Here is a 27,017-nt window from a genome sequence, read left to right as displayed (position 1 = left end):
CTTTAACAAAGTCATGTGTGCTGGATTTTGTGTATTCCATTCAGGGTCCTTTTCTGGTGCCCTGGCTTCCATCTCTGGCTGTATATCCCGCACAGCCAGCAACCTATCCTTCAAACACTGCCTAACAGCAGCCTTCCACTTCTCCCTTTCCTCGGGAGTCAACAAAATATTCAACAATTGCTCCTCTTTACTTGCTTCTCCCCTTACATTTACAGAGAGACCTTCCAAATCCCCTTCCTCCTTGGGGGCTGACAGCCTCCCCCTTTCTGTTTTCGTCTCACAGCTGGCTGCCTTTCTTCTGACACAGCAGGGGCAATCAGCCCTTCCTCCGTCAGAGCGGCTGCTGGCTCTGCCACAGCCGGCACTGGGGGGGAGGGGGATAAGGTGGAACATAGGGAGGAGGTCTGAGAATCAACTCCTCTACCTCCATCCTTATCTCCTTCTTAGCATCTGAGACCTTAGTTTCTGAAATCTTCACATCTTTCACTCTTTTAGTTTGTACTTGAAGCTTTTTTTCCTTTGGGTCTAGCCACACACAAATGAACCATTTCAGCTTGACATTGCAATAACTCATCAGCTCGTCCTGCTACTGCATCCCCCCACTGATCTATATACTGAAATTGGTTAGGATAGTTTTCTTAAAAGTCCCCTCTGGGGGCCACCCCACATCCATACTATGCCCCCCCATCCTAACACACTGCCAATGACCTACAGCGCCGGCGGTCACTAGTAGGGAATGCACTGGCTTAACCACCCACACAACCTAACACGGACTTCATTAGGATCGCCGTCCCGAGTCCAGGGGAGTGATCAGGCCCCCTCTTCTATCTTCAAGTGAGATAGGTACCATTACTTTAAACACATACTCGCCTGCCTTGTAGCTACACCCATCCTGGCCAGGAGTTGGTTCAGACTTCCTTTCCTTTCCCAAAGGGTTCTTGGACTGGCCTTCAGTACGGTCGGCTCTGCTGAGAAGCCACAGCTGTCTCCTGGAGGAAACACACCCCCATGGCGCCTGGAGAATTGTTCAGAGATGGCTTACCAGCAGGTCCGAAGGGTCCAGCCGTCCTCAGCGAAATATCGCCTCACTCAAGCTTTTCCCGGCCAATGCACCAGAAAATGTTGTAGAAATCAAAGACTTGAATCAGCTCTTTCAGGAAAGGGAAGTTTATTGCATGCAGGTTCAGAGAGCCATCCTGGCTTAAACAGTCTGAACTCAGATTGTACTTTGATGACCACTTTTATAAGCCTTTCTGGCGGGGGTTATTTTCGGGTCACATTACATTCTATAGGTCCTTATTCTAACATAGAAAAACTACTAGACAGATCTATAATCGATAGCTCCTCGTTTACATTGGAATGTTTTTAGCAATCAGCAATATATCAAGTGTTAAGCAATTGAGATATACCATGTGACAGGCAGTTAGTAATATATCATGTGCAGAGCTGGGAACAGGATGTCTGGCCATCCTAAATTTAAGAGTTGTCTTGTAAGCAAAACAAACCCACATTTTTGTTGGGCCATCTGCTTTTTATACACATCCTTTGTCGGACCAGTATTTTTCCAGGTACCACTTTAATTAAGCCAATATGGCGGTCATAAAGCAGTCGTTAAGTGAACCAGTGGTTCGCTATGGGTGCGGTTTTGGGGAAAATTGGAAATAAGTGCTGGTTTTTGGCACAACTATCATAAAACACAGTCATGTAACTGTGGGACACTGCAGATGGCTGTAAATATCCCTGTGTTGTTCAGTGCCCAAGGTTCAATTGTGTGTCTGCAATGGGGAGAAGGCGCTGTCGGAACTTCAAATCTGGGTCCTAAGTAGCCTGAAGTTAGGACTATCGTCACTTTGAACGGTTGTTAAATGAACAGTCGTACGTTGAGGATTTGCTGTACCTGATTCTTATGCCTATTGCTCGTTCAGTCATGAAACCCACGTAGAGCTGAATATCCATATCTCTGTTTACACACAGGAGTCCTATCCTGCTAAGGCCTTCCCCACCAATGCAGGCAGTCCTCGACTTACAACAGTTCATTTAGTGACTGTTGAAAATTACAACATTACTGAAAAAGGGGACCATTTTTCACACTTAACGACCGTTGCAGCATCCCCGGAGCCACATGAAATTCAGACAGTTTGCAACTGACTCGTATTTATGATGGTCGCAGTGTCCCAGGGTCGTGTGTTCAATCTTTTGAGACATTCTGACAAGCAAAGCCAATGGGGAAAGACCAGATTCACTTAAGAACCGTGTTGTTAACTTGACAACTGCAGCGATTCACTTAACAACTGTGTTGTCAAGAAAGGGGCAAAATTCATTGAACAAATGTCTCACGTAGCAACATAAAGTTTGGGCTCGATTGGTGTCGTACGTCGAGGACTACCAGTACAGAATTGCCTGGCTGGCATAAAATTAGGACTTGCTTCCTCTCCTCCCCCCCCCCCAAGCTAGGCCACGTGTGACCTTCTTAAGGAGATAAGCACCCCCTTACCTCAGGATTAATGGCAACTCCCAGCAGATACTCAATGAGGAGTTTACTTTTTTTTTTCTTTTAAACCTATATTTGTCTTTCAAATTGGATAGTGTCTTGGCTCTTTAAAGTGAAAGCATGCAGAAATTCTTTTTGCCGTTTTTTTTTTTGTTCTCCTCCCAAAGTAGCCAATTAGGCCCTTCTGGGGCTTTATTGCTCACCTGCCTGAGCTGTGCCTGGCTCAGGAACTTTATTACTTGCAAATTAAGCTGCTTGGATTAATTAGCCTCAATGTTGCCACTAATCCCCAGCTCTGGAACCGGTACAGGAAAAGAGCTCAGAGCTCAGCTCACACATTTTGCCTTGGAACCTTCCTGTAGCAATGGAGGAAGGCCTTATCCCTTGAAAGGTTTCTCATCCTCACGATGGACGGCTGTGAATATCCTGCAGCTGAGGACCGCTCTCCGTTTCCTTGTGGCTGTGCTGTTTGTGCGCCGGTTCTTCGTATGCCAGGAAAAACTTGCCGCCTGTGAAATCCCGCTTCCTGTATGACTTCCTTCTTGCCTTGATAATTACGGCAAAAATCAAATAGAATTCTTGGCTGGGAATTAAAGACCCCATGGAATTGTCAACAAGGAGCTTTTGTCAATCAGAGGCAGGCTAAGTTACTCTCTTATTGAGGAAGTTAAATTAAAAGATAGTGCTTAACAATGCTGGCCTTGTGTAACTTGCATGGGCTGCAGACATCCTGAAGGAGGAGCAGAATAAACACAGGGGATGATGACATGTCATCTGTTAATTTACTATTTTTAGCATGCACCACTTTTCTCTCTAAAGTTACAGTGAGGTGGTTCACCGTTTTAAATCATGGCTTAGAACACACTGGCATTTAACAGCCTACCTTCTAGTTCAGAGGTGTCAAACTGCAGGCCCGCAGGCCGGACGCATCACAAAACCGCACCCACCTGGGGGAAAAAGTTTGAATATGTCGCACAACATCACGTGACATCATGCTTTTGATATGTCCTAGTTCAGTGGTTCTCAACCTTTCTAATGCCGCAACCCCATAATATAGTTCCCCATGTTGTGGTGACCCCCAACCACTTATACATCACCGGGTGCCAGGGGCATGGCCAAAGAAAAGGGGGAAAAAATGGTGGACAGACTTGTTTGGCGACCCCCGTGAAATGGTCGTTCGACCCCAAATGGGATCCTGACCCACAGGTTGAGAACCACTGTCCTAGTTGATCAGAGGTATCTGCAGGGTGTGGTCAAAAGAGTCAAGACGGAAGACCGTAGTGATGGAAGCTTTGTCTGTTGTTATGTGTGTGGCACGCATTAAAAAAAGGTGGCAGCTTCCATTTGCAACCTTCCCAGCTGACTTCCCCAGTGAAGGAGATTGCAAGCCGCAATCACATGATATCACACTTAACAACAATTTGTTTTTAGAGCAGACATGCCAAACACAAGGCCCGGGGGCCAGATGCGGCCCGCGAAGTGGTTTCATGTGGCCCGCGAAGCCATCCTGGAAACAGTGAGGGAACGGCCCCCGCTGCCTTGGTCCTGGCCCAGGCTGGCCGGGAGCCAATGTATAATTTTGTGGTGGCCATTTATGCTGAAACGCATTCAGTCTTAGCTCCACAAGGCCGTTTGGAAACAGCGAGCAACCAGCCCCTGCCGTGTCGGCCCCGCCCCCTGGGTGCGTACCAGGGAGGTGTCACCCTTTGTGAGGAATGAAGAAATGCACCATCGCCTGGAAGTGGCCAGCAAATGGCCCTCGCCTACTTCACATATCCGGCTTGATGGGCTCTGCCCTGGTCCCACTCCTTTCTGCCAGAGACCCTCAGATCTGTCCCCCCCCATAGGCCCCCTTGACGCAAATGATGTAGAGCTGGCCATGCCCACCCAGTAGGCCACACCCACTCCATCCATGCCCACCTAGTAGGCCGCCCCCCCTGGCTACCCCCCTCCCCGGACAACCGCAATGCTGATGCGGCCCTCAATGAAATTGAGTTTGACACCCCTGTTTTAGAGGGATGAATTTAAAAAGACTCTCGGCAGCAGCTTTTTTTTTTCTGTGCAGTGGATGAAACCCGGTTTGGTCTTCTCGAACCGGATAGTTTAGTCTTGAGAGAAAAGACTGCGAAAAGGACTGGTAATTTCTCCAAATAATGAATTAAACATAATTAGGGTGGTAGTTTGTTTGGCTTTGGGGCTGCAGTTTGCTTTTGTGTCCTGCCTAGAGAGAAGGTGTGTACCTGATAATACAAAAGTCTTGCTGGAATGGGCAGAGCTGAAATCTTTGGCCTATTTTCCTATTTTTGTAGTTTTTTTTTTTTTAAAGGGCAAATGGGAATCTTAAGCCTTTCAGAGGCTTAAGGCGCTTATTTTGCCCTTTAAACTAAACCGAAACAGGAAAAAAACATCTGTTTCTTCAGTGGGAAAATCCATCTGCTTTTTTTTTTTTTTTTCACAGGGGGTGGTTCAGGGGATATCACGGAATCAATGCTTTAAATATTCAAGGATTACCAATTTTTGCCCTTGGCTTCCCCACCCTCCAAAAGATTAAAACGAAAAGAAAATCCACTCATTCTGGGGTACCCAAAACCGTATTTTAAAACGGCACAGTTCAGAATTCTGAAGTCTGATATGTTGTGTCTTGGCTGTACAGCTATTCGCTTAGTGCAGGGGTGTCAAACTCAATTTCATTGAGGGCCACATCAGCATTGCGGTTGCCCTCGGGGGGGGGCTGTGTGGGCAGGGTGGGTGCAGCCTACTGGGTGGGCATGGCCAGCTCCACATCGTTCGCGTCAAGGGTGCCTATGGGGGGCCTGGACAGGAGTGGGACAGACCTGAGGGTCTCTGGCCGAAGGGGGTGGGACTGGGACAAGTGCCAAGGCATGGTCCATTTCTTCATTCCTCACAAAGGGTGACACCTCCCCAGCATGCACCCAGGGGGCGGGGCCAACACGGCAGGGGCTGGTTCCTCGCTGTTTCCAGACGGCCTTGTGGAGCTAAGACTGAATGCGTTTCACCATAGATGGCCACCACAAAATTGTACATTGGCTCCCGGCTGGCCTGGGGCAGGGCCAAGGCAGCGGGGGCCGTTCCCTCACTGTTTCCAGGATGGCTTCGCGGGCCACATGAAACCACTTCGTGGGCGCATCCGGCCCCCGGGCCTTATGTTTGACATGTCTGGCTTAGTGACTATTAAAATTTACAGTGGCGCTGAAAAAAGTGATTTATGACTGGTCCTTGCACTTGCGACCCTCACAGCTTTCCCATGCCTACAGTGAACAAAATTCGGGCAGTTAGCAACAGCGGGTCTTTATGACATTTGCAGTATCCTGGGGTCACATGACCCATTTGCAACCTTCCCAGCTGGCTTCTGACAAGCCAAGTCAATGGAAGAAGCCAGATTCATTTAACGACCACATAATTCACCTAAACAACTGCGGTGAGTCAGTTAACAACCACGTCAAAAAAAGGGTTATAAAAATCACTTAAAACAACCGCCTCACTTAGCAACGGAAATTCTAATCCCAACTGTGGTCGTAAATCAAGGACAACCTGTATTAGACAGAGAGGAATCACGAGTCTTAAGTTTGTTTTGTTGGAAAACTAAGACTTTGGGATGGTGTTGGTTTCATTGTTTCCTTTGATTTTATTGTGATGTTTTGAGCCTCCCAGAGTTATGATAGGTAAGATGGGTAATCTGGCATAAACAAATAAATGTTGGATGAAGGACAGTGAGACTTCTTTTGGGAATGCCGATTTTTCTGGGTGGAGAGATGAGTTTTGTTATTCAGAGTCGTTGTTGGCCTTATTAAGGTTCGTACGAAAATGTAGGTGGAGCAATTGAGATGGAATTTGATTGCTTGAATATGACAACTTGGCGAGGTTGGAAAGCTACCCAAGTAATCTGGTTTGTTTACTTACAGGGATGTGGCTGTTCCAAAAGACGTTGAATAGGAATATTTTTCCTATGCAAATGAATATAATTCTGATTACCATATTCATCGCAGTATCTATAGCAGGGGTCTTCAAACTTGGCCCTTTGATGACTTGTGGACTTCAACTCCCAGAATTCCTCAATCAGCGTGTCTGGCTGAGGAATTCTGGGAGTTGAAGTCCACAAGTCATCGAAGGGCCAAGTTTGAAGACCCCTGATCTATAGTCTGTTCAAAGACATGGGCTATATTATTTGGGGCAAGGGGGAGACAGCCATGTTTCAAACTTTCTTTTAGAACAGTCACCTGGAAAAGCAAATTCTGTGAGGGGTCCTTGGTGTTTCCTGAGCTTGTTTGTTTTCTTGCAGTAGTTTCATTACCCAGACTAGATGATGTTACCTAATTTGGGTAATGAAACATCTGCAAGAAAACAGCCAAATTCAGAGAACACCCAAGACCTCTCCTTTCAATCCTGCTACAAATATTCTCCTTTATTGGTAGCAAATTCTGTCCGGCTTTGAAATTGCCAAACTTGCCTGAAGTGGAGAACCTTTGAAGGAAAATTTCTACTCCATAAAATTTCCAGCCCACATCTCTCTGTTTTATTGAAGAAAATCCCATTATCTTTAATAGAGGCTATTTATAAGCAAACAACGTGATGTGCATAATGTTTCATTGCTCATACATTCCAACTACACTGGAAATATTCCAACTTCAAAGCGCAGCTTGGAACACAACGGGTCTGGTCGGAATAATGCCGGAACATTCTAGCAAGGTTGGAACAGTTCATTTTCAAATTTGAATCGGCTATATTGAATTTGAAATAGCCGAGAGTTGAAATATTGTGCATATCCACTTGTACACATGCATAAAGATGGAGAAAAGGAAATCAAACCCTGATCATTTTGAGTTGGACAAAATGAATTTTTAAAGGGAAAGTTTTGATTTCAGATTTGGAAGTTTCCTGTAAGAAGGACAGAGGGAAGCCCTGGTTCCTGGCAGCCTTTATCCCAAAGCTTCTACCTAGGTTAGGAATGGGACTGTAAAAACAGCATGTTTCTGTGTTTACCTCCTCACCATGTTCTTATTTTTTCAGGGCTGGCTTTGAAGAAGGCAATTCTAACAGAGGTAAAAATTTGCATTTATTTGTTATGTTTTCAGTTTTTATGTGTTCCAGGTACATTATTAGCTGCTTTTGGAAATACAGTTTTATATACTCTTTATATTCCATTAGAAACAGTTCTAGTAAATAAATTAAAAGTTAACAGAAATAGGCTATTTCTCTGAATGTATTATTATTATTATTATTATTATTAATAATAATAATAATAATAATAATAATAATAATAATGTCCTTACCAAGGACCTGGGATAGGCAGATGTGGATGTTTGATGGTATTACAGAAATCGTCATCTTACTAGGAACTGCCTCCATCCTGCGATGATATCTGTAATACCATCAAACATCCACGTCTACCCATCCCAGCTCCTTGGTAAGGACTCGATAGGTAGGCAAAAATGCCAAATCCAGTCTGAACATGTGGCTGACTGTGAGATGATCAACAACAACAACAACAACAACAACAACAACAACAACAATAATAATAATAATAAAAGTTGGAAGTTACCCTGGAAGTCTTCTTCTCCAGCCCCCGCTACATGCAGAAGACCCTATACCAGGGGCAGGCAACCTCGGCTCTTTTATGACTCGTGGACTTCAACTCCCAGAATTCCTGAGCCAGCCATGCTGAGGGGAAAGGGAGAGGTTTCCAAGCTGAGCCATGCTGGCTCAGGAATTCTGGGAGTTGAAGTCCACGAGTCATAAAAGAGCCAAGGTTGCCTACCCCTGCCCTATACCATTTCAGACAAATGGTTGTCCATTTGTAATAACAATTTCTGTAGAAATCCACACTTCTCTGGATCTATGGGTTCCATACTTTGTCGTAGCAGTACAGTTATATGCCTGTGGGAAGATTTTGTTTTTTTTAAATAAAGCAAGCGATTTCCCGTAGAGCACGTTAATCAGAGTATTTAGAAAAGATTTTGAGCACTAGCTTCTCCAGGTTCTTTAGGCAAGCGACTTCCCCCCCAGGAGTGGTCTTGAATGAATGAATGAATGTGTCAACGCAACACCGGAGCCCCCACCTGGCATTTGGCCGGCTCTATAAAACCTCTTGCTAGGTTTTTGTTCACTATTGCTGTAGTTCATCCATTTTGAGGAGGGTCATAGTGTACATTCTCGGCCGTGGGAGTTTAGCCCCCGGTAATAGTTCAGTGGCGCAGTCATTTGGCCGATGTCACACTCTTTCACTAAACACCTCTGCTAAATCTTAGTATTCACTGGGAATGAATGGTTCACCCGGCCGGGGAATGGCAGCTATCTTTGCCGATTCGGTAAAAGGCTTAGGCCCTCCAGTAACGTCGGTAGAATCAAGAGGGGGCTTGGGGCCTATGGGCAATCTCACAGTCCTCGTCCCCTTCTCCCACCAGATAAAAGGCTTCCCCTTGTCCAACCAGGCTAGATCTTAAGATCACAGCCTCAGTCATCTTCGGGCCCACCACGAAACGGATGAACTCTCAATGCTCACCTATTTCTAAGCTTATAGGTTCCGTCAGATGGGCGACTAAAGTCCCTCCCATTAAGGAGCCATCTGCCTGTTCAAACCTCATGGGCCTGGAGAGCAATCTTGCTCGTATACCCATCTTGAGGGCAATTGGCAAACTGATGACGCACCAAGAACATCCTGAGTCCACTAGCACTTTCAGATCCATTTGTACCCCTGTCTTAGGAACTATGAGCTTAGCAGCGAGAGAGAAAAGCGGAACAGGTCGACTCACCATTGGGTCATCCTCCCCTTCGTCGTCGCTGTCATAGGAGGGCAGAGCGGTGGTAGGTCTGGCTTGGGCCTTGGTGCTCTCCTGTGTGGGCAACGTGACTATGGGTAATGGGTTCTTGTGTGATCCTGCTTGATTTTTCTTTTGCCGGCTGTTGGACTGAGTGAATACGTATGTATGTATGCTGACTATAAATTGCTTAGTGCTGTAAAGCACTATGAAGCGGTATGTAAGTTTTAATTGCTATAGATACGATACAATATTATATTCCACCATTTTATCGCCCAGCTAGTTTTCGTGACTAAGGCAGGACTAGAAACATCTGTCTCATGGTGATTGGCCTAAAGTCAATCATGGTTAAAGCGAGGCTGGAACTCACTGTCTCCTACTTTGTAGCATAGCGCTACAAAGTACCACTAGGTCAAGCTGGCTCTGAACAGCCCTTCCTTTCACTCCCATAACCATAAGCTCACTCCCTTGTTTCAATCTTGACACACATTGCTGCCCCAAAGGAGATGGGAGGCCTTTCTGTTTAGCTCAGTGGTTCTCAACCTGTGGGTCGGGACCCCATTTGGGCTTGAACGACCATTTCACGGGGGTCGCCAAACAACGCAGTCCGCCATTTTTTCCCCCTTTTCCTTAGCTGTGCTACTCCCTTTTATTCTATTGGCTTTTGAAAGCCAATAGAATAGACTCTCTTGAATAGAGTCTAATTCTATTGGCTTTCAAAAGCCAATAGGAATTGTCCAGGCTGTCTCTGCCCTGCTGAGCCCGCCAAAAGTCCCATTCTGCAAACGGTGCTGCACCAGTTGAGTAGTCCTCGACTTACGACCGGTTGAGTAGTCCTCGACTTACGACCGGTTGGGGGTCGCGGCATTAAAAAGGTTGAGAACCACTGGCTTAGCTGAAGAGCCAGATTTACTGGCAACAACTACAAGGGAACTAGGCGTTCAGATTACCTTGTAGGTCTTTTTTGTGTGAAGATACTTGGGTTGCCCATCATAATTCCTGCAGTATTTTACGCCTGCCTGGATGTTCCAGCTTGAAGGACGGGTTCATTTTACATGGTGAAAATTCAGCCTATATCAGTGATGGTGAACCTTTTAGAGACCCAGTGCCCAAACTGCAACCCGAAACCCACTTATTTATCACTGGGTGCCGGGTGGGCGTGGCCATAGTGGTCATGGCAGACTGGGTGGGCGGGGCCAGGGCAGCAGGGGCCAGTCCCTCGCCATCTCTGGGGCATGGCACACGTGTCCACAGAGAGGGCTCTGAGTGCCGCCTCTGGCACACGTGCCATAGGTTCACCACCACTGGCTTATATGAGCAGTACCTAAGATCATGTTGAGGACAGATAAAAACGATAAATCAGACCTATTTCAGCAAAATTTGATTTAGTTCATATGATCTGCTTAGCATGCTAAAGCCGGTTCGCCCAGGGTACTAAGCAAACACAGGTATACACATCTCAGTTTGGGTTGAGATAATGATGATGATTTTGTGCAAACCACCTCATTCTGAGTTAATCAGCAAAACATAATTAAAACAACCATGGCGTAGCATGATTCACATCATTCCAGTTGAGAAATTTAACAGAAGACTACTGAAGGAGCCGGAAGGGGTGGAGAAGCGTGTTTGTGTGCAGTGAATTATTCACCAATCCACATTGTTAGTTCAGCAAACAGTTTCAGTTCAGCCCACGACTGGCTTTGCTATACACCTTCCATCTGGGGTGTCTTGTTTTGCATACTTACCTTGCGATGTCACCTCTGTGTATTTTAACATTATTTGTAACCTTTACATCAGACACAAAAGGGTGTGGGGCTAAATAGCCTTCTTTTATTACCCCACTTTCATGAGGAAAGGAAAATAGAGGCCAGGATCTGATCCAGCCTTGTGGAATAGCTTTTTCTTGGAATTAAAACTCCCATCCTCCCTCTTAACATTCCAGAAACTTAAGCAGAAGAAACTGCTTAAGATGGAACACTTCATTTTAATTATGTTGTTGTGTTCCACCTTTGTCTTGTGCTCCAGTTTCCCCATTGTTATTATTGGCAAACCAACAAACATCAGTGCCTTTAGACCAGGTGTTTCGCAATAATTTCATTGTAAGCAAGCACCTGGAGACAACAACAACATTTTGTGTTTACACTCAGCCTGTTTTACTTGGCTGAATGTTATTAATCGGAGTGTGGGTTGACTTGACTTATTTGCTGATACAGGTAGTCTTCGACTCAATAGTTCATTTAGTAATCGTTCAGAGGTCACTGAAAAAAAGTGATAGATGACCATTTTTCCCACTTACGACCATTGCAGCCTCCCCATAGTCACAAGATCAAAATTCACACAGTTGGCAACCAACTCACATTTATGACGATCACCATGTCCTGGGAGGATGTGATCACCCTTTGTGACTTTCTGACAAGCAAAGTCAGTGGGTAAACCAGATTCACTTAACAACCGTGTGGCTAACTTAAGATTTACAATGATTCACTTAACAACTGAGGAGCCGTGGTGGCGCAGTGGTTAGAATGCAGTATTAATTCAACAACTAATTCTGCTGACTGCCGACTGCCAGCAGTTCGGCAGTTCGATCTTGAGCAGCTCAAGGTCGACTCAGCCTTCCATCTTTACAAGGTCAATAAAATGAGGATCCGGATTGTTAGAGGCAACAGGCTGACTCTGTAAACCGCTTAGAGAGGGGCTGTAAAGCACTGTGAAGCGGTATATAAGTCTTAAGTGTTATTGCTAGCTGTGTCAAGATAAGTTGTAAAATGAGACAAAACTCACTTAACAAACGTCTCACTTAGCAACATAAATTTGGGCTCAGTTATAAGTCGAGGACTACCTGTACACACACAGAATGATAAGAGTAAATAAGTAAATAAATGGCAGATGAAGGCTTTGCAGTGTCTGTTTTCTGCCTGTGTGCAAAGAGCACAAGGACAGTTCTGGAGATTTGCTCAATTATACAAAATAATTTTTGTAAGCAAAGCTGCGTCCTACCCTGGCTGAGTTCCTAACTGCCTGGAGTCAGAGAGAAATGCGTATGTTGTCTCTTTTCACTTCAGTGCATAAGCAGTTCTATTATTTGCTGGATTTATCATTGTTCCAGGCTTGTCATCAGCAATAAGCTTTGACAACTAACTGAGCTATTCGCTGAGAACCGGAATTGGGAAAGGATCAGGTGCCCTAGAATAGAGCTATATAAAGATGACAGGATTATGAGCAACTCTTCTGAATAGGTAACAGATGAAAGATAGTGAATGGTGCCCTGGAAAGTTTTGTCTTTCCACCCCAGGATAACAAAAGGGAAGGTTGTAGAAGATTTCCTGAGATGAAGACCAGACACTAGAGAACAGGAATCTGCCACATTAGTGTCCCCAGAACTAGGAAAATGTTTGATTTTTATAACAAGAGGATTTGGAAGAATTATTTTGAAAAGAGAACTAAGTCATTTGTCTTGGGTCCAACCTCTTTGGTCTAAGGCAGGGGCCTTCAAACTTGGCTCTTTTATGACTTATGGACTTCAACTCCTAGAATTCTGGGAGTTGAAGTCCACAAGTCATAAAAGGGCCAGGTTTGAAGACCCCTGGTTTAGGGTTAAGTAACAAAAGGGATGCCTGAAGCCTGTGCAAGGCTATTTCATTCCTTAATCTCCCAGCCATTCCTTGGTCCCAGCTACTTCTGGAGCAGGGCAAAGTAGATAATAGCCCTTGGGCCAAATTACGTCTTCCTAACTTAGTGGTTAATACGAACCCAGCCGTTGTGATTTTGAAGCCATAATTTAAGGCTAAGGGTTTTTGGCGTTGGATTAAATAAGCCATGATTTAGCCTACTATGAACCCAGCCTCAGACTCATTGTTTTAATTGCTCTGCCATGTGAGATCAACCAGATGATTGGGTCCAGGTTGGCTGAGGAATTCTGGGAGTTGAAGTCCACAAGGCTTAAAAGTCTTGGAGATCCCTGCTGTAGCCTGTTCCAGTGGAGTAAAGTTAGGACTTTCCTCTGGAGTCGTTTTCTTAATCTACTTTGCCTGATAAGGCTGGTATCAGTCTTGCTCTCTATGCTACTAAACCCAAAGGCTTCTGCCTGATGGACCCCTAGACCAGGGGTAGGCAACCTTGGCTCTTTTATGACTCATGGACTTCAACTCCCACAATTCCTGAGCCAGCATGGCTCAGCTTGGAAACCTCTCCCTTTCCCCTCGGCATGGCTGGCTCAGGAATTCTGGGAGTTGAAGTCCACGAGTCATAAAAGAGCCAAGGTTGCCTACCCCTGGCCTAGACCCACTTTGTTCCTGGCTCTTTAGCAGATAATGATAACAAGAAGTACTCACTGTTATTTAGGAGGCAGCACTCCTATACAAAAGTGCTGAAGCTGGCTTTTCTAGCCAAGCCATTTCTTATTTCCCCACTTGGAGTGTGGTGGCTTTATTAAACAATTGATTAAATGGCTTTTAAAGATTGCCAGCTGCTTTAAGGCTATTATAAGGCCAGGCTGCTGGATGCAGAGTTTGGAAGGACCGTGAAATCAAACGGAACAGAAAAGCATCCAGCATTTTCCTCTTGCGGTCGGTCACTGAGGGACTTGGGGCTTTTTGCTTGGAGGAAGAGTGGCTGATTGAAATCTCATACTTCCCCTCTGCCCTTTGACCTGTCAAAGGAACGTGGTTTATTAAGTCTTGCCTGAGATGGAGAAGGAGAACCAGGATAAGCTTTTTTTTTTTCTTTCTAAATAGATGAAGCAGATCAGTAGATTTAGAGTAATCAGAAGAGAACAAATTCCTCACAAAGCACAAATTAGCTTGTGGGCTTTGTAGTTACGAGATGACGTGGCCACTAACTTAGATGGCGTAAAGGGCAGATCTACCAAACGTATTCAGCCTGAAAAACTCTTAAATCGTCTCCACGTTGCAGCAGTGCAGAGGAACAATGGTGACAGAAGGCTTGGTCTTTGATTCCAAGTTGTAAGCACCGAAAGGGATCCGCTAGGCTCCTGTGAGAAACGAGATCTTAGATCTCAGATGAAACTTGGCCTAATCTAACAGAGCTTTTCAACGTTCCTTCTGTACCGGCAATTAATATTCTCCGCTTTTTCTCTGCTTACTTTGATCTCCCTTCCTTTTCCAGCCACCATCGCTGACAGGGCAGCCGGGAGCCGGCCTGGGGAAAAAAATAGGCCACCGAGGAGTTGACGCCTCAGGGGAAACGACATACAAGAAGGTCTGATCTCCTGGAGGGTGGAGGTTCTGATGGGGAATAAGGGAAAGAATTAAAAGGACTCTCCTCGCTCTGCTTTATCCTGAAATTAAGTGTCTCTGCTTCCGGACAGTCTTGGTATAAGATGGAGGAGGGCTGTGTGACCAAGCCCAAGGCCCCTTGCAATCCACTTTCCTGAGGCAGTTAGAATCCCATTTGACTACAGTCGGAGGCAGGAGATATGAAAACTGAAGGGTGAGCCTTGTAGTAGGCTTATGTTTTTGTTTTGTGTTTTTAAAAAAACCATGTACAAATCCTTCCCCTGGAACAGGGATCTTCAAACTTGGCCCTTTTTTGACTTATGGACTTCAACTCCCAGAATTCCTCAGCCAGGCACGTGTGCCTGGCTGAGGAATTCTGGGAGTTGAAGTCCACAAGTCGTAAAAGGGCCAAGTTTGAAGAACCCCTGCCCTGGAATAATCATGACAGAAGAAAACAAATCAGGAAACCTTTGCCTTACACACCTTTAAGACAAGCCTTTATTCATTCCACTTTGCTGCAATTCTTGGTATGTGTTTATTTGATTTGTGTACATAGGCGTTCTCACAGCCCCCACCTTATGAGATAGACTGTGCTGAAAGAGTGGGACTGGCCCAAAGGCTCCTGGAGAGCTTCTGTGTCCAAGAGGGGTGGAGAACTTCCTGCTCCTAGTCTAGCCCCTTAATTATACCCGATTGGCTCCTAGGCTGAGAAGGAGGGACTGGACCAAAGTCAGCCAATGAGCTTCCATGCCTGAAGGAGGAATAGAATCTGAGTCTCCCCCCCCCTCCTAGTCCAGCATTTTCCCCACTACACCTGATTGCTTTTGGGGTATGAGGGAGGGACTGGTCCAACATCTGCCAATAAGCTTCCATGGCTGAGGGGGCAATAGAATAGTTGTCCTGCTCCTATTATAGCATCTTTACCACTGAACTACCCTGTCTTTTGAGCTGAGATAGACTGTCCCAATGTCCCATAGCTAGCGGTGGATTAAAACCTGGGTCTTCCTTCTTCTGGTGTGACAACTTCATGTCAACACCATACTAGCTGTTATGAATTGTTGCTCCCAACCAGCGAAGAGGAGCTCTTCTCTATGTTAAGTCACCAGGAGGGCACTTTTTCCAAAAGGCAACTGGACTTCTTTGGTTCCTTTCTTTGAAAACGTTTCGCTTCACATTCAGGAAGCTTCTTTGGTTCAAACTTCAGTTAGAACGGAAGAAATCTCTTGGATGAGAAGTGAGGCATTTTCAAAGCAAAAAAAAAAACCCCAAAGGAAGACCAGTTGCCTTTTGGAAAAAGCACCTTTGGGACGACCAGGATCTGGATCAGGGGTCTTCAAACTTGGCCCTTTTATGACTTGTGGACTTCAATTCTGAGAGTTGAAGTCCACAAGTCATAAAAGGGCGAAGTTTGAAGACCCCTGACCTGGATGGTTGAGACTCTCCATAGACATAATATAGATGTCCTGCTCTAAGTGCTGCTCAACCTAATCTATTCTTTGTTGGCTGCTGCAGACCACGTCAACCACCCTCAAGGGGGCCATCCAGCTGGGGATTGGCTACACTGTGGGAAATCTGAGCTCCAAGCCTGAGAGGGATGTTTTGATGCAAGATTTCTACGTAGTGGAGAGCATTTTTTTTCCCAGGTAATGTCCTACTAACAAGGGAGGCCGCGCTACACGATGAGGCAATTGAAGCTGGCCAAGAGGAAGTTCACTTTATTTATTTATTAAATTCATATGCCGCCCCATCTCACCATCAAGTGATTCCAGGCAGCTTGCAACGACATAAAAACGGCAATATAAATGGTAAAACATTACACGAGAAATATTAAAATTCAGAAAGATAGTTAAGGAAGGAGCCAATATATAACCGGGGGGGAGATGGAGTCTTCTTCTAATCCACTAGCCCAGGGGTCCCCAAGCTGTGGTCCATGGTCCATGACCAGGCTGTGGCCTATTGGCCACCAGGCCACGTGAATGGCTGGCCGTTGCGCGTGTGTGTATAGCCCCAGTCATGCAAGCGTTGCCATGAGCATTGCGGACGTTCACGGCCCAACTTGTGCAAGTGTGATTGCGGACATTTGCGACCCCACTTGTGCAAGCACGGCGCCCCACAAACCTTCCCTTTTCCCCTTGCTCTGGGCCGCCAATCCCAAAATGTTGGGGAATTCTGCACTAACCCACTAATTTTAAGACTTGTGGACTTCAACTCCCAGAATTCTGCAGCCAGCATGGCTGGCTGAGGAATTCTGAGAGTTGAAATCCACAGATTTTAAAGTTGCCAAATTGCACTAACCACCTCCAATATGGAACATTCCCATTGGGACCCCAGGCCAGTTGGCAGAACCAGGTTTTAAGGCCTTTCCAAAAGGCTTAAGAGGGTGAGGGTAGATCTCACTTCAGGGGGCATGATGTTCCAAAGGGCGGGAATCACGGCAAAGGTGCTCTTTTTTTTGGATTCTGCCGGTCAGAATTCTTTGACCGACAGGGTCTGCAGCATGCCCCTTCTATTGTTGCAAGTGGGACAAGCTGATAACACTGGGGGGAAACGGTTCCTGAGGTAACCTTGAGTTTCCCTCCAAAATAGCCAAAATGGAAGGCCTTACCAGCGGTACAAGTGATGCATTTCATTATCAATTGTAAGAAAAGAGGAAAGTGTTGCTCAGTGTGAACATGTTTCTGTCTTTCCCAAAATGTAGTGAAGGCAGTAATCTCACTCCAGCGCACCATTACCCCGACTTCAGGTTCAAAACGTACGCCCCTGTAGCTTTCCGCTATTTTCGAGAACTTTTTGGCATTCGTCCGGATGATTATTTGGTAAGATCTGCTCATCTTTTTCATTCTTTGCAAATAAAAAGACCAAGCAGTCCTCGACTTACAACCACGATGAAGCCCAAAATTTCTATTGCTAAGCAAGGCAGTTGACCTGTGAGCTGCACCCCATATTACGACATTTTTTATTTTTTATTTTGCTACAGTTAAGCAAATCACTACAGCTGTTAAGTGAATCATGTGGTTGTTAAGTGAATCTGGCTTCCCGCATTGACTTTACTTGTCACAAGCCGGTTGAGAAGGTCACAAAAGGTGATCACATGACCCCGGGACAGTGCAACTTACCATAAATACATGCCAGTTGCCAAGCGCCCAAATTTTGATCACATGACCGTGGGGATGCCGCAACAGTCATCCATGTGAAAACTGCTCATAAGTCACTTTTTTCAGTGCTGTTGTAACTTTGAACGGTCAGGAAACAAATGGCTGTAAGTCAAGGACTGCCTAGATTGGTGTTAGGTTGTATTACCCAGTGACTTATGGCAGTGGTGGTGAATCTATGGCATGCGTGCCAGAGGTGACACTCAGAGCCCTCTCTGTGGGCACGTGCGCCATCACCTCAGCCCCACCTCCCCCCATGGCCCCCTCATAAGCAGCCCCCCCGGAGGAAAGTCACCCCCTGGGCGCGGCCCGCACGGAGCAGCGCACCCAAGGACATGGCAGCCAGGCAACGGAGACAAGACTCCGTCCTCGCACCCCATTGCGCGCAGTTGATGCTGCGAGGTGTGGGTAGAGGGTGTAGCTGCCATGGCGCTGCTGGGCCACCTGGACGATCTGCGGCGGGCTGTGGAGGCGGTGGATGGCCCTGGGGGTGGGCAGAGCAGGGGGCTGAGCGGGGGTGCAGGGGTGCAAGGTGGGGGCAGGGGCAATTTTGGGCACTCGGTCTCTAAAAGATTCACCATCACTGACCTATGGAATGCATGGGTCAGGGCCTTTCAGCTGGGATGAGCAAATAGGGAGAAGTCTACAGGTAATTCTCAAGTTACGAGCGTTCGAAGTTACGCAATAAGCGCCCCCTAGTGCTTACGAGCAAGTCCCAAAATTACGAATATTGTAGCACCACGGCAGTCATTCTCTCTTACGAGCGACCGCAGAGGCTCTGTATCATTCACCCTGGTTATTCCCTCCCTCCCCACCCCTGCTCTGGGTCTCCCTAGGCACCAGGCCTTCAATAATCACCCTGCAAAGATCGAGATCCTTTGCTTTCTTGGCTGCTCCAGGCCTTCAGTGTGTTCACAGGCAATGGAGGCCTAAAGTACTCTGAGATCACGCGAGATCCGTGGGGCGAGATGTCACGCTACTGATCTCGTGCGATCTCATAGTAGTTTAGGCCTCTGTTCTCTGCAACAGAGAACGGAAGCCGGGGGACGCTTCCATTTGCCTCCGGAGGCTGGATCGGGACGTCGGAAGCCTTTTCCAGGCTGCTGTCACCCAGATCTGAGGCCGAGGGATGCTTCCGTGGCCCTCCGGTGGCCTGATTTGGGTTCTGGAGGCTTTCTCCAGGCTGCTGCCACCTGGAAGCGGGCCTCCGGAGGGCCGTGGAAGTGTCCCCAGGTCTCAGATTCGGGAGACAGCGGCCTGGAAAAGGTGCCCCAATCCGGCCTCCGGAGGCACGCGGAAGGGTCCCCTGGCCTCAGATCCGGGTGGCAGCAGGAACCACGGCAGAGAGGATCTTTTCAAAGTGAATCTGGTGCAGCAGGAAGGGATGGGGAAGCATGAGGTATCTTAGTGGGTTGGGAGGCCTTGGCCTGTTCCATCACTAGGCCCTCCATGGCCTTCCCCACCCTGAGATAACTCATGTTCACTTAACGAGCTGCTTGCGTCAGTTATGAGATTCATTCCCACACATTTTCATTTATGAGTGAAAGTAACTCGAGGACTACCTGTACTGATATTCTTTAACACATGCTGTTGAATTCTTCTTGCCTTCTCAGTATTCCTTGTGCAACGAGCCGCTGATCGAGCTCTCCAATCCTGGGGCCAGCGGCTCCCTCTTCTATGTCACCAGCGACGATGAATTCATCATCAAGACTGTGATGCACAAAGAGGCAGAGTTCCTCCAGAAACTTCTTCCAGGTTATTATATGGTATGTGTCCGACCCTGTCCCTTGTAGGCGTTTAGAGTTTCGAAAATGTATCTGTATGAAAGGGAAGAATTGTGTAGAAGGGCTGTTTTTCCCATTAGACCCTCTTGATGCAGATGAAACCTGTTTTCCAGAATTTAATCCCAAACCAGGAAAAGCTCAGATGAATAAACATCCAGAACACCCCCCCCCAATCATTCCAGGAACAGATATATGAATTGGCACGGCCTGGAATGTGATTTGAATGTTCTGGAATATTCTAGTCCTGGAGTTGTATGAGTAGGCAGCAAACACATGCATATCAGTAACTAAATTGGACGTATGCTGACATATAACTGAGCCGAGGTGGCGCAGCAGTTAGAGTGCAGTACTGCAGGCCACTTTAGTTGACTGTGTTCAGCAGGTCAGCGGTTCAAATCTCACCGGCTCAAGGTTGACTCAGCCTTCCATCCTTCCGGGGTAGGTAAAATGAGGACCCAGATTGTTGGGGGCAATGTAAATATATACACATTGCTTACTGGTGTACACCGCTTAGAGAGTGCTTGCACTTAAAGCAGTATATAAGTCTCATAAATAAAATAAATAAATAAATGAAACCAAACAGCATACTATAACCTAGAAACAGCCCAGCCAGAGTTACTTGTTAGTGAGATGAGTGGCATATAAATTTAATAAATAAATAGGAGCCAGTTTGATCTAGTAATTAAGGCGCTAGGCTAGAAACCAGGAGACATGAATTCTAGTGCCGCCTTAGGCATGAAAGCCAGTTGAATGACTTGGGACCAATCATCAGGTGAGTTCCAATCCCACTTTAGGCATGCAAGCCGGCTAGGTGAATTTGAGCCAGTCCCTCTCCCAGCCCAACCCACCTCACAGGGTTGTTGTGAGGAAAATAGGTGGAGGAAGGAATATTAGGTATGTTTGCTGCCTTGAGTTATTTATAAAAATAATAAAGGTAGGATAAAAAAATCTAATAAAAAGCAAACTCAGAAGACGGAGGAAGAGGTTGAAGGATACAGTTTCTTTTCCACTAGGAGCCCCAGGTCCCTCAGGTACAAAGTTGGATGGTCAAACGCATAAAAATCAGGTCTTACGCCCAGTGTTCTTCTATACGCCTTTTAAAAATCTCCCTCTAGAACTTGAACCAGAATCCACGGACGTTGCTGCCAAAGTTCTACGGTCTCTACTGCGTCCAATCCGGGGGCAAAAACATCCGCGTGGTGGTGATGAATAACATCCTGCCCCGGGTGGTGAAGATGCACTTGAAATACGACCTCAAAGGCTCCACCTACAAACGCCGGGCGTCCAAGAAAGAGAAGGATAAGTCGAGCCCCACCTACAAAGATTTGGATTTCATGCAGGATATGCCCGAGGGCATCATGCTGGACGCAGACACCTTCAGTGCTCTGGTGAAGACGTTGCAGAGGGACTGTTTGGTAAGTCGGAGGAGGAGGAGGTGGTGACCGGCCATCCTTGAACGATTCATAGTGATGTATTGTTAACAACCCAGCAAGGAGAAGAAGAAGAGCACGTGCCGTCTTCGACTTGACAATCGGTTTTTTAGTGACCATTCAAAGTTACAACAACACTGGAAAAAAGGGGCTTACGTTCCATCCTCCCACTTAGGACCACTGCAGCATCCGCAGGGCCACATGATCAAAATTCAGACACTTAGCAACCAGCATCTACCCAGATCTTATGTTTTTTTTTGCCTCCAAAAGAGGCACCAGGTCTTATTTTCAGGGGGTGTCTTTTGTACTCAGCTCTGGCACAGACAGCCCCGCCCAGCTGGCCCACTTCATCTGACCAAAGGAGCAGCTTCGTTCTACAGCTGCATTCCAGCCTGCATTTTGCAGTCAGGGCTTTATGGAAGGCCTATGCAGCCGAGTTCCGAGCTATAGATTGAATCCATAGCTCAGTTCTCGGCTGCAGTGGCCTTCTGGAAAGGCCTATGACTGAGAAATGCAGGCCTGGCTGCAGAAGACGCCACAGAAGTGGGCTAGTGAGGAGAGGCCTGGCTGCAAGGTGAGTGGGTGTGGGGCGCGTGGGTCAGCTCCACCCCTCCACCCCCACTGTAGCTTGATTTTTAGGTGTGTGCCTCACCCAAAACTAGAGCTTATTTTGGGGGATAGGGCATATATTAGGCCCACCCCCCAAAATCAAGCTAGGTCTTATTTTCGGTGTAGACCAGGGGTAGGCAACCTCGGCTCTTTTATGACTCATGGACTTCAACTCCCAGAATTCCTGAGCTGACTGAATAAAAGAGCCGAGGTTGTCTACCCCTGGTGTAGGCCTTACTTTCAGGAAAACAGGGGATTTACAATGGTTGCAGCATCCTGGGGTCACCTGATTGCCATTCACGACCTTCCCAGCCAGCTTCCGACAAGTAAAGTCAGTGTGGGAAAGCCAGTTTTGCTTAACAACCACACAATTCACTTAACAAACTGCAGTGATTTGCTTAAACAACTGTGACCCCCCCCCGATAATTGTAAAATTGGGCATGACTCACTTAACAACTACTTTGCTTAGCAACGGAAGCTTTGGTCCAAACTGTCAGAAGTCAACGGACTTTAGCAGCCCTCCTAAGCTCCGTCGCACTGCAGATTTGATTGTGGTTTCTCCTTTTTTTTCCTCCCGTAACCTTCAGGTGCTAGAGAGTTTTAAAATCATGGATTACAGTCTGCTCCTCGGGGTGCACAACATAGACCAGCAGGAACGGGAACGACAAGTTGACGGTGCCCAGAGCATGTCGGATGAAAAACGCCCCGTGGGACAGAAGGCTCTGTATTCCACCGCCATGGAGTCGATCCAAGGTGGGGCTTCTCGAGGGGAGCCCATTGACACGGATGACACGTAAGTCACGCCGGCAGTTTTGAGGACGGGTAGTCCTCGACTTACCACTGTTCATTTAGTGGCCATTCAGAGTTAACAACGGCACTGATAAAAAGCGACTTATGACCGTTTCCCACACTTAACTGTTGCAGCATCCCCCTGGTCACGTAATCCAAATTTGGATGCTTGGCAACTGGCATGTACTTATGGCGGTTGCAGTGATCTGGGGGGGGTGTCACCTGATCACCTTTTGCAACCTTCTGACAAGCAAAGTCAATGGGGAAAGCCAGATTCACTTAACAGCTATGATGCAAACTTAACTACTACTACTATTAGTACTACTACTACTACTACTACTACTACTACTACTACTACTACTAAAAACTTGGAAGGGACCTTGGAGGTCATCTAGTCCAACCTCTGCTCAGGCAGGAAACCCTATACCATTTCAGACAAATGGCTGTCCAGTCTCTTCTTAAAAACTTCCAGTGTTGGAGCATTCACAGCTTCTGGAGGCAGGTTGTTCCACTGGTTAATTGTGCTTCGTTTAATAACAATGCAAGGAAGATTGTACAAGGGGGAAAACTCACTTAACAACGGTTGTGCTTAGCTACAGAAGTGTTGAGCTCAGTTTTGATCATAATTCAATGCCCGTATTGCTGACTCTTCCAAGCAGATGTCCAGGGAAGATTTTAGCATGCTGGCTTGTGGTCTGCAAGGACTTGTTCTATGAATAATGTGGTTATGTTGCCCAAAATGTAATGATCCGGAACGGTTGGGGAGAGGGAAAAATTTCTAACCAAGGAATTCAGGGGCATCTACAGGGCATAGTCAAGATGCTGACCACAATTCTGCAATTGAAGCTCTACTTTTTTATATATATGGTTTATATATGGTATATAAAAAACAGGGCTTTTATCACACCATTCCGTCCCACCATCGTGACTCTCCATGCCCTGTGGAGACCTACGAAGTTGAGAATGCAGATCACTGTCCCAGGCGAATGTCCTTTTTTCATCCAATTGAAAAGATGGTTCCTCGGGCTTGGTAAGGCTTTACATAGCGTTGTGTATCTTAAGTCAGTCTTGACTTCTGCCAACTGCTTGGACAAATTCCTCCAGTTTTCTTGGCACCATTTTCGGAAGTGGTTGGCTATTGTCACTTTCCTAGGGTGGAAAGCAAGAGACCGGTCCAAAGTCTCCCCGTTGACTTGGTGCCTAAGATGGAACTAGAATTCACACTCACCCCAGTTTCTAGCCTGATGCTTTTAACCACTATATCAAACTGATTCTTCTGCCAGTAGCTTAGTCTGCTTGTTTTCTGCTCTTCTGGGAACAGTTGGGCCCTCCAGATGGGCTAGATCAGTGATGGCGAACCTTTTAGAGACCAAGTGCCCAAACTGCAACCCAAAACCCACTTATGTATCGTCGGGTGCTGGGTGGGCATGGCCCATTGGGTGGGTGTGGCCCATTGGGTAGGTGTGGCAAATTGGGTGGGCGTGGCTGCAGTGGTAACGGCAGACTGGGTGAGACTAAAAAGTTCAATTAATTCCAACTTTGCGAGATCTTTTTTTTTCCCCACGAGAAGTTGAAATTGATTTATTTATTTTTTTGCACACGGTGGCAGAGGCCTAAAGCGAAAAGATTTTATAAAATCCAGCTGAAGGCCTAGGACTGGGGTGACGGTATGCGTGCCCACAGAGAGGGCTCTGCGTGCCACCTCTGGCACCCATGCCATAGGTTCACCATGGGGCCAGATGTTTCATGAGACCGATTGATTGTTTTGTGTACAGATGGAGTTTGTTGCAAGACAGTCTTGGAAGAAGCCGGTCTTAGAATTCTTGCCAGTCAAGTTCTCATCCAGTAGAATTGGATGTTGGCTCTAAAATATTCTATTTTTTTTAAATAAAATTTTATTGATTTTCTAGTTTTACATTTGAATATTTAAAAAGCAAAGTGGCAACTGAGTTAATCGATAATTCAGTAACATAGAAGTGTCTTTAGTACAGGTCTCAAACTATTACATTAAATATTTCCTCTCTTTTCCCCTTAGTACTTACTGCCTCATATTTAAACTAATACAATTCTTATTACATCGATTAAATAAAAAATAACTTTCTTACATTTATCAATAATTTTCAGTTTATACATATTCTAGTTATTTTAACATTCAATCGTTAGAGACAATCAATGTCCTAATTAGTTTTTCCCATATTTTTTAGTTTTCCCATTAATATTTAAATTTAACGTTTAATATTCATAATTTCCAAGTTTTAAATAACCCCAGATCTACTGCTTCAGTGACTTCATCCAACCGCCTCATTCTCTGTCGTCCCCTTCTTCTGTTGCCCTCAATCTTTCCCAGCATGAGGCTCTTCTCCAGTGAGTCCTTCCTTCTCATTAGGTGGCCAAAGTACTTGAGTTTCAACTTCAGGATCTGGCCTTCTCAAGAGCAGTCGGGGTTGATCTCTTCTAGGACTGACCGGTTTGATCGCCTTGCTGTCCAGGGGACTCGCAGGAGTCTTCTCCAGCACCAGAGTTCAAAGGCCTCCATTCTTTTGTGCTCAGCCTTTCTTATGGTCCAAATTTCACAGCCATACATTGCAACTGGGAAAACCATAGGACAGTGGTGGCGAACCCATGGCACGGGTTCCAGAGGCGGCACTCAGAGCCCTCTCTGTGGGCACGCGTGCTGTTGCCCCAGTCCTAGGCGTTCAGCTGGGTTTTATAAAACCTTTTCGCTTTAGGCCTCCGCCGCCGTGTGCAAAAAAAAAAAAAAAGGTTCAATCAATCAGTCAATTTCAACTTCTCGCGTGAAAAAAAAAGATCCTGCAAAACTGGAATTGATTGATTGAACTTTTTAATCCCACCCAGTCTGCCGTTACCACCGCAGCCACGCCCACCCAATGGGCCACACACCAATTGGCCACACCCAACTAATGGGCCACACCCACCCAGCACTCGATGATGCATAAGTGGGTTTTGGATTGCAGTTTGGGCACACGGTCTCTAAAAGGTTCGCCATCACTGCCGTAGGACATTGCAGCCATCCTAAATACCTGCCAGTTGACAAGTACTTGAATTTTGGTCCTGGGATCATCTAGGGATGCTGCAATAGTTGTGAGTGTGAAAACCAGTCCTAGGTCGCTTTTTTCAGTGCCCTTGTAATGTCAAACGGTCACTAAACAAAGCGGTTGTAAGTTGAGGACTACCCGTGTTACCTTCCACCCGAAGGAAATTCATTTCAGTAGCATAACCACAAGGATGTTACTGCCCTGGAGACAGAGGAATGTGTGAATGTGCAACAGTGGTGGTGGGCTAACGTATTTATAATCTCTTTATGCTTTTGCCAGCTTCTGGGGGGAGGAGGAGAAAAATCTTCAGCCACGCTCACAAAGCCTGGCATCTAAATCTCTTTGGGGAGGGCCGGGGATGATTATGTTTAAGTGCTCTTCTCTTTTCTCTCTCTTGGAGCTTTTTTGGGGGGGGTTTCGTCTCTCCCAACTCAAGTGCTTAAAGAGAGATTTCAGAACATGAGGAATGTTGGAGAACGCAATTCGGAACAGTTGAAGTCCCTGGAAGATTGCCAGCTCCCATTACCCTAAATGAGAGGCCATTGTGTTGAATGCGCATCAGCATTTGATTCTTTGCAGTGATTCAGCCAATTTTTTGCAGCGACAAATTTGGGTGTCGCTCAGATCCCCAATTGGCAGCTAAATCTGTCTCAGTAAAGGATTAGCCCAAGGGCTTTCAAACTTGGCCCTTTTATGACTTGTGGACTTCAACTCCCAGAATTCCTTAGCCAGGCATGCTGGCTGAGGAATTCTGGGAGTTGAAGTCCACGTGTGATAAAAGGGCCAAGTTTGAAGACCCCTGAATTAGCCTAACGTGTTACATCCTCGGTAAATGAGTGCAAGTCCAAATCGTGGTGCATTGTGTGACCTTCCTCCCCAAGGACTGCAACGGCTGGAGATGATGGGTGTTGTAACACCACAGATAAGTCCTTGACTTATGACCACCATTGGGACTTGACTTTCCATTGCTAAGCAGTTAAGTCAGTTGTGCCCAACGTTGCGGCTCTTTTTGCTGTCGTCCTTAAGCAAATCACCACGGTTATTAGGCAGATCGCTTGGATTTGGATGCCTGGTAACTGGCACGTATTTAGTTATCTCATTTTATTTTTCCCATTTTTTAAACTGTCCATCTCCCTCAAGGAGGGGCTCTGGGTGGTATATAATAGAATATTCAAATATAAAAACAGGATATAAATGTTAAGTTTAGCGGAGTGTAAAGTGGAAGCTGGGCATTGCATCCATGACTTTATTTGTTCACTTGTATTCCACCTTTATTATTTTACAAATAAGGCACCAAATATTCTGTTCACCCTGTTGACCCATGACTGTTGTGCTAGGTTTGCCACCAACCATATTGTGACGTATGCGGATGATACAACAATGGTGGGCCTTATTCAAGATGACAATGAGGGTGCTTACTGCAAGGAGGTTGAGGTTTTGATGAACTGGTGTAAGGAAAACAGCCTAGTTTTAAACATTGGAAAAACCAAAGAGATCATTCTCGATTTCAGAAAAGGCAGGCATAGCTGCACTCCTCTGTGCATTAATGATTCACCTGTGGAGGTGGTTACCAGCATCAAATTCCTGGGTGTGCAGCTAACAAGTAGGCTGGCTTGGTCGCTCAACAGCGAGACACTGGTGAAGCGGGCATAGCAGCGTCTGCATTTTCTGCGTCACATGAGAGAAAAACACATCT

General features: G+C 46.2%; 1 protein-coding gene across 10 annotated transcripts in view; it reads left to right on the top strand.

The window, feature by feature from the left end:
• The window catches only part of PIP5K1C (phosphatidylinositol-4-phosphate 5-kinase type 1 gamma), a 90,975-nt gene that overhangs the window by 28,546 nt on the left and 35,412 nt on the right, over positions 1–27,017 (top strand). For 9 of the 10 annotated variants that reach the window (XM_039349484.1, XM_039349476.1, XM_039349480.1 and 6 more), the window contains 7 exons: positions 7,520–7,551; positions 14,392–14,484; positions 16,014–16,144; positions 17,200–17,317; positions 19,267–19,419; positions 20,553–20,852; positions 22,064–22,269. In XM_039349484.1, coding sequence (XP_039205418.1) covers positions 7,520–7,551; positions 14,392–14,484; positions 16,014–16,144; positions 17,200–17,317; positions 19,267–19,419; positions 20,553–20,852; positions 22,064–22,269 — 1,033 coding nt within the window. Of the gene's footprint in view, positions 1–7,519; positions 7,552–14,391; positions 14,485–14,507; positions 14,716–16,013; positions 16,145–17,199; positions 17,318–19,266; positions 19,420–20,552; positions 20,853–22,063; positions 22,270–27,017 lie in introns of those variants that run through there. The other variant, XM_039349485.1, reaches the window with a different exon arrangement.

This window comes from Crotalus tigris, unplaced genomic scaffold, assembly GCF_016545835.1.
Source record: "Crotalus tigris isolate CLP2741 ecotype Arizona unplaced genomic scaffold, ASM1654583v1 scf7180000018278.843604, whole genome shotgun sequence".
Classification (NCBI taxonomy): Eukaryota; Metazoa; Chordata; class Lepidosauria; order Squamata; family Viperidae; genus Crotalus; species Crotalus tigris.
The sequence above is the reverse complement of the archived record's forward strand: the minus strand, read 5'-3'. Positions and strand labels throughout refer to the sequence as shown.